At 30.1% G+C, this 8,209-nt stretch overlaps 2 protein-coding genes across 3 annotated transcripts in view; one reads left to right on the top strand and one right to left on the bottom strand.

The window, feature by feature from the left end:
- The window catches only part of LOC122633345 (ecdysone-induced protein 74EF), a 215,419-nt gene that overhangs the window by 166,161 nt on the left and 41,049 nt on the right, over positions 1-8,209 (bottom strand). The gene's annotated exons all lie outside the window — the stretch shown is intronic.
- Positions 1-8,209, top strand: part of LOC122633589 (U7 snRNA-associated Sm-like protein LSm11) — a 63,680-nt gene that overhangs the window by 21,474 nt on the left and 33,997 nt on the right. Inside the window, exon 5 of the mRNA XM_043821620.1 lies at positions 6,897-6,950. Coding sequence (XP_043677555.1) covers positions 6,897-6,950 — 54 coding nt within the window. The remainder of the gene's footprint in view (positions 1-6,896; positions 6,951-8,209) is intronic.

Consider the following 8,209-nt stretch of genomic DNA (forward strand, 5'->3'; position numbering starts at 1 on the left):
ATCCGTCATTTTTCTTTCTTTTATTATTATCATTCATCTATATGAAATTCGCTTATGCGAATTATGTTCCCTTCCGAATTATGCCAAACGTTTCTTGCAATTTATTTCTACGATAAATAACGATAAAAGTTCGGTGAGATATTTGATCGTTTCTTTTGACCGCCAATTTTATTTTTCTTTTCGATCATTCTCATTAATCTTCCGAAAAATATTAATATTAACGTGTGTGTGTAATATATATATATATATACATATGCATGTACGTGCATATGTGTTCTTTTTCGAATTATGCAAATGCCTAGTAAAATATGCATAGTTGCGCAATTAAAAATAAAAATTTTTTTTAGAGTTAGATTTTCAATAATCCGTTAACGTCGCCATCTTTTTCTCTTCCTTTTTTTTTCTCTCTTTTTTTTTTTTTCATCCTTGCATTGATCTCTCTCATTCAATGACTATTCTCATAAACGTGTAGTAGATACGTATGTATGTATATGTGATGTTTCGAGTTATGCAAATATGTCTGACAATATAGTTATGCAATGGAAAAATAAAAATAGTTAGATTCTCAGTAATTCGTTAACATTGCCATCTTTTTCTCTCTCTCTCTCTCTCTCTCTCTCTTTCTCTCTCTCTTCCTTTTTCTCTTTTTTCTTTCTTTCTATCTTTGCATTGATTTCTCTCGTTCAATAACTATTCTCATAAACGTATAATAATAACAATAATGATAATAATAATAATCCCATAAATACTATAAATTCGTTAGTATTAAATTCTTGTCGAATAGTTAACATCGCCATTTTTCTTTTTTTCTTCTTCTCCTTCTTATTTTAATCTTTTTATTGATCAACGAATAATCATATATATATATATATATACACGCACTCACACACGTATACTTGTGTGTATGCTTTTGTGTGTATATATATATATATACACGTGTGTATACGTGTATACATACATTCGTAATGCAATGAATCAGATATCATTGGGATGCTAATCGGGTTTATAAAAAGTTACGGTTGAGAACCGTAACCTCCGACATTTGCTAGACGAGTATTCTGCCATGGCGTGATTCGACAGATCGATCGGCCGATACGGCCCTGGAAAAATCGAACCACGCTTTGGAACATGGCGATATACATACATATGTACATACGTATGCGCTAGAAGAAACAACGAGGAGCGCGCGTGCAACCAAGGCTGATATCGTGCCAAGGAATCCTCTTTTTAATGACTTATGGTCGTTGTTACAAAAAATATTAACTTGACTTTACCTTTAATGTCAATGGAAAGAAAGAGAAAAAAGGAAGACGGAAAAGAAGAAAGAAAAGGCAAAAAAAAATATTACAGTAGGATTGTCGCATGAATTTTGGTTTTTCTTTCTTTTTTTTTTTTCTCTATTTTCTTTTTTTTCTTTTTTTGGCGTTTCTTCAATACTTTTGCAAAATAAATTGTATTGCAAAGTAGTGTGTTGCGTGTTGTAAATGAATGAATAATTCGAAATCTAAGGAACGTTCGTAATTGCATAATTTAATTTTTACGAATTTTGATTTTGTTCGTATCTGTTGGATTTGTATTATTGAATTTATTTCGTGCATTCTTGTTAATATCGAATAAATTGCATATATTTCATTACGCGATAAATAATTTAATAAATATTTGTGTGCGTCTGTGTGTATACACTTAAGTGTTCATACATTAATTCCTTACTATAATACTTTATATAATCATAATATGATTTTTTATATGAATGTATAATTATTAAATTCTGAATAAAAATAATAGAATAAAAGAAAAAACGATAATCCAATTAGTACGTAAAAATAATTTGCAATTATCTATTAAATAATAAATCAATAAATCTACTAAATGACTTGGATGATTATTACATATGAAATGAATTTCAAATCGATATCGAGAATCGTGTAAAAATAATTTTTGCATACGATCCTCGTAATATTGTTTTTTTTTTTTTTTTTTTTTTTTTTTTTTTTTTTTTTTTGAGGAAAATAAAAATATGTATCTGTATAAAGGATTGTTAGTAAAATTATTATCACGAGTATAGATTTCAACGGGAAATATTCGTTGTTTTATTTTTATCCTAATGCGTTACACCTGTCATCAGCGATATCAGTAAAGCAACTATGGCAATTCGTCATCCTAAGGCCATAACGATCTATTACTACTACTATTTCTACAACACTATACTGCTATAACGAGCTCTCATTAATATACCTTCTGAATATATATATCTACATAGTAAAATATAAGTATATGGAATTAGTATAATATCGAGTAATTTTTTAAACATTAAATCGCATAATAATAAATGCATAAATGATATAAATCATATTATTAATTATATTAAACATCTAATTTATTATTTCAATATATTTTTAATATAATCTCAATAAATTGATGTCCAAATTTTTAATATTTCATATCTAAATAAAAAAAGACTATTATTTCTTACAAAGTATTTTAACATATTAAAAAGTTATTAACCAATTTATTATTATTATTATTATTATTATTATTATATATATACACACGTACACACACACACACACATATATATACATATACACGTACGATGTACGTATACATATACGTACATACATCATACATGCATACATATATACATACATATATATTTATATTAAAATATTTAACGAATTTTTGTATCGCATAGTGAAGTTGTGCATTCTCTTTCGATTCACGCCATTCCTCCTCTTTCTCTTCCTCCTTCTCCGACTCCTTTTATAACGTTATTCCACTGACCTCGAAATACTATAATCTTTCACGCACACGCACGCACATGGAGCTTATCTTTCCTCGCGGATTTCGTATATCAATGAGAATATGCGCTAGACGTGCTACCGTTAATCGTAAACAATGTTTAATGCGTTACGATAAACCACAAAGTATTCTGCATTTATAACCTCGCTTATTTGTTTTAAAATAAAGAAAAAGACCAACAAGAAAAAAGAGAAGAAAAAAAGGAAGAAAAAAGAAGGAAACGAGATAAGTTCGCATATCTGTTTTCTTTTTTCTTCTTTTTTTTAAAAAAAAAAAAAAAAAAAAAAGAAAAAGAAAAACTAAATACACACGCACGTATATAGTATTGCATTTATATAGTATATACATCTCTTTGAAACATATACGCATACACGTAGAGAGACACACATGCACGTTACTCATAAATACTTCATATTTCATATTTTCGAAGGAATACAATTTTTAATTAAATTGAACAGATCAAAAAAAGGAAAAAAAAAAGACAGAGAAAGAAAGAAAAAAGAAAAAAAAAAAAGATCTTGACTCGCGTTATTTGCATAGTTTTCTGTTAAATCACTTTCACAATCACGGGGACATTTAAACGTACTTGGCATTCACTTCCTTGACTCGTGCATGTATCTACACATATATATATATATATATACACACATATGTACACACACACACACACAGACACATCAAATATGGATATATAGAGATAATAGTGTATCTATGAGAAGAGACACGCATATATTCTTGATCTTTCGACCAGTGGTGGTCTGACCATGAATGACTCTTACCACTGCTATGGTAGAAAGAAATAGAAAGACTTTACGTTCTCGCGTCCTTTAACCTTGTATTATACGGTGGCACCCTTTCCTTCAATCAAATGATCCATAGATATAAAGTTATCTTTTCGTTATCGTTATCTTTTTGCAACACGTTATACCATACAAGGTTAAACCCTAACATGTACATATATATATATATATATATATATATTTAGCACGGAAGTCCTATCGCATTTCCTTTTGAATTCCTGTTAAAATTTTTCCAATCTGACGTTTCACTTGTTGCTTCCTTCTTCTTCTTTTTTTTCTTTCTATTCATTTATTTAATTATTTCTTTATTTTTAAATCACTGTTACTTCGCGTATCAGTTATGAAAATATAAATGGAAAATTATATGAAAAGAAAGAATGAAAAAAAAAAAAAAAAGAAAAGAAAGAAAAAGTTTTTCTGGTATACGAAAGATTCGTGACATTTGTCGATTCGATCGTAGCATTCCTTTTTAATTAAAACTTTTGTTCGGGTTCAATGATCGAAATAATTTCTTTTTTATCTTTTTTTATTTTTTTTTTTCCTATCGATAAAAAAAAAAAAAGAAAGAAGAGATATATTATATTCGTCGTATTCTGTATTTGTCCGTTCAGTCGTCAATTTCATTTCGATTTTATCTTCGTTGATATTTTTTAATCGAATCTAACGCGGAATATAATTTTTAGTTTTATTTTCAATCATAGCAAAAAAAAAATCAAAAAAAAAAAAAAGAAAAGAAAAAAGAATAGAAAAGACAGAGAGAGAGAGAGAGAGAAATACATATCCGATATTTTTATTTATTTATTCCCCATTATTTGTCCGTCCAATTATTTCATCCGATAGTCGATGTTTTTAATTCGATTAAAAGATAAAAAGAATTCTTTCATTATTTTTTGAAACGAAAAAAAAAGAAAAAAAAAGAAAAAAAAAGGAAGAGAATATTTTGTTGTGACCACATCGCAACAGTCTTTCTTATTTTTTTTCTCTTTCTTTCTTTTCTTTCTTTTTTCTTTTTTTTTCTCTTCACAACAGTACCTCGTCCTTGATTGATCACTCTCGATTCAAATTCCATTATATCTCTTCAATTTATCCAAGATAAAATCAATCGCGTAACCTTTTCGATCATTTTATGGACTCGCGAGCGCTAGGTGTGCGTGCGTTTACGCGAATAATAAAATATTTAAACGCAATGAAACATTTCACACGTTAAACATAAACCAACGAAACAAAACCCGAAATCCGAAATTCAAAATCCGTAAGCCGTGATCCAAACTCGAGTTCAAACCAATCTGAATTAAAGTGAATCGATCGGAAACGTTAAAACAAAGAAGTAAAATATTATTCGTGGGACAAGAAAAGAAATAACAAAAAAAAAAATAATAAATAAATAAATAAATAAATAAAAGAAAGAAAAAAGAAGACGAAGAAAAAGAAAGTAAAATAAAAAAGGAGAAGAAAAAGTAAATAAAAAAAAAAAAGAAAAGAAAAGAAAAAAAGAGTCTTTGATCCGTTGTATATATCGAGCGAAGGGATACACATCCCGAGGTCGAACCTTAACTGCAGGGCAAGGACCGACCTTGACTACGAACGTGGTTGCTATGTTCGATATAAGAGATCCACGTTTCCCTCTATCTATCTCTCTCCATCCATCCCTCCCTCTGTCTCTCTCTCTCTGTCTCTCTCTTTCTCTCTTGCTCCTTTTCTTTCCCCGAATGTCTTCTTCCTTTGTACTTCCTCTCCCTTTTCTCCGCCTATACCTTTCGTTTGGCGCGTGCCCTACAACCTTCCAACGTCTCGCGTTTTCATTCATTGACTTAGAATCCCTACGAGGAGTCACGCTTCTTGACCTTCGTTTTGTACCTACATATATACTACACGTGTATGTGCGCGTGTACGTATGTATATGTATGTGTATATATGTATATATATGCAGCGTTTTTCAAATTACGAAATTAAGCGAAATAGCAGCGTTTAATTAAAAATCAATAAGTGTGTCGTAAAAAATTATAAAAATAAAAATTTGTAATTACTTTGTTTTTCCTTTTCACATAATTCAAATTAGCGAAATAATAAATGTCCCTTTTGTTATCTCGACTATTTTTCATTTTCTTGTTTCATTCATTTATTATTATACGCTATATATCACTGTACTGTATATACGTCAATATACCTATAAAGCGATGACAGTGTTCTAATTACAATTTTAAGATCATTTTTAAGTGTTTCGTTCATAAGTAAAAGTTTCATATATGTTGGTATATGGTATATTCATAAATATATAAGTTATCTTATTCAATTGTATAACTTATTCTTCTAATATAGCTTAATGTTCAACATATATATATATATCCGTTCGTATATTAATCTAATTGTCTAATTCTATCTTAAAAAAATCTATATATACATACATACATAAATGTGTGTGTGCGTGTGTATGAATATATAGATCAAAAAAAGAATTACGAAATACGGAAATCGCGAAAGGCGCAGAAACTCGGTTGGCCTACTGACGTACTTCGGAGTATCCTGAGGGGTCGAGAGGTCGTTGATACGTAGAGAGCTGGGAGTGTGCTGGCAGGCAAGACGACCTTGAAGACCACCAGTCCCCAGGATCGATGTCTGCCTCGTACACGTGTCTCGACGCCTCCACCTCTTTTTTCCCTCCCCCTTCTCCTACTTTACCCCTGATCCTTTTCCTTTAGGATCCACCCTTCGTCCTCCCTCTATATTTCCCCTCTTTTGTCTCTCTCTCTCTCTCTCTCTGTTTCTTTTTCTCTCTGTTTGCCTTTGTTTTTCTCTTTCTCTCTTTCTCTCACTTTCTCCCTCTCTTTATCTCTACTCCCACCCCTTTCACCGGCCACTGCTCTCTTCATTCCTCTTTCTTCTCTCTCAACCTCCCCCAATTTTCATGCTTACTTTATAGACACACATGCCAGCACATAAACAAGCTTTCGAATCCTATCGGGCCGCGAAAATCCAAAAATGAACACGAGGAAGACATTTTGCTCGTACGTACGTACAATCGTTGGATCATTTTGTATAAACTTTTATCAAAAGTTCAAGGACTGACTGAAGAGAAAAGATGGAACCAAAGAAAACTGTGAATCATATATATATATATATATATATATATATATATATATATATATATAGTATATTTTTAAGATTGTTACAGGAACAACAAGATTAAATTTCTTTTCATGATTTCTTTTTAAGGAATCCTTCCGAAAATAAATCGGTAAAAATGACGATGAGAAAATATTTTCAATGCATTAATCATGGTTACTCTTAACTTGTCAGATACTAAGGAGAAGGAAAAGACGACGAGGATGATGACTATGACGATGATGATGAGGGAAAAAGAACAAGAACAAGAAGAAGAAGAAGAAGAAGAAGAAGAAGAAGAAAAAGAAGACGAGGTAAAAGAGGAAGAAAAGAAAAAGAAGGAGGAGAGGGAGAAGAGGAGGACTACTACCTTCGTTCCTAAGGTAGTCTTGAAGAAGATCGAAGGAAAGACAGAGACCTTGGAGAGGCACGTGCCACAAATGTTATTGAGGGGAGAACAGGTCGCCATAATTGTCAAAATCAATTGAGTTTAGTACACCTACGTACTACGCATTTTCTTTCATTTTTGTTAAATATCTGTCTACGTTATTTTATATTTTTTTATATCGATATTTATGACGAATGAAACCGAAGATTAAAAAGAAAAAAAAAAAAAAAAGAAAGAAAAGAAAGAAAGAAATAGATATTCGAATACGAAGCGTTTGCAATATTTATTATCGCCGTAATATTGACGTTATTTTTATATATAGTTTTTTTTTTTATTTTTTTTATTTTTTTTTTTATTTCTTTTTCATTGTCCTCTTTTTCTTTAGGAAATAGCTATTATTTACGTTATTTACGTAGCAATATCTTTTAGTAGAAATTTTTCGTGCACGTGGTATTTGCGTAATCCTATTATTTTTTTTTTCCTTTCTTTTTTCTTTCTCTTTTTTTTTTTTTTTTTTTTTTCCTTTCTTTTTTCTTTCTCTTTTTTTTTTTTTTTTTTTTTTCTTTCATTTCGATCGACAATGCAAGGAGAGGGGACATTGTTCGACACGGTATCTAGTATTCGTTCGAAGAAATATTTAATATTGATTATCGTATAATTCCTTCGATCCTGGTTTTTTGTTTTTTCTTTCTTTCTTTCTTTCTTTTTTCTTTTTTCTTTTTTTTTTTTCCTTATTTCGATCGATAATACCGAGGGAGAAGAATATTGTTCCGCGATCCAGTAAAATTTCAAAGAGACATACGATATTTATTATCACGGTCTGTTTATCCTTTAATCGCATTTTTGTTTTCTCTTTTGATTTCTTTCTTTTTTCCTTTTATAACAATCGATAATGCAAAAGATGGGGAAATGTTATTATTCGACGATCTCACGATAAAATCTCACGGATATATTCACATCATACGTATAAATATATAATATTTATTTATTTACTCGCTAATATTCCTTCAATCCCAAGTTCCATTTTCCTCAATCTATTTTTCTATTCGAATTTTCGTTAAAACTAGGAATTAAAATAATCCGATAGAGTAAAATATTCGCGAGAGGAATATTCGCGGGA

The sequence above is a fragment of the Vespula pensylvanica genome, chromosome 12 (genome assembly GCF_014466175.1).
Source record: "Vespula pensylvanica isolate Volc-1 chromosome 12, ASM1446617v1, whole genome shotgun sequence".
Taxonomy (NCBI): Eukaryota; Metazoa; Arthropoda; class Insecta; order Hymenoptera; family Vespidae; genus Vespula; species Vespula pensylvanica.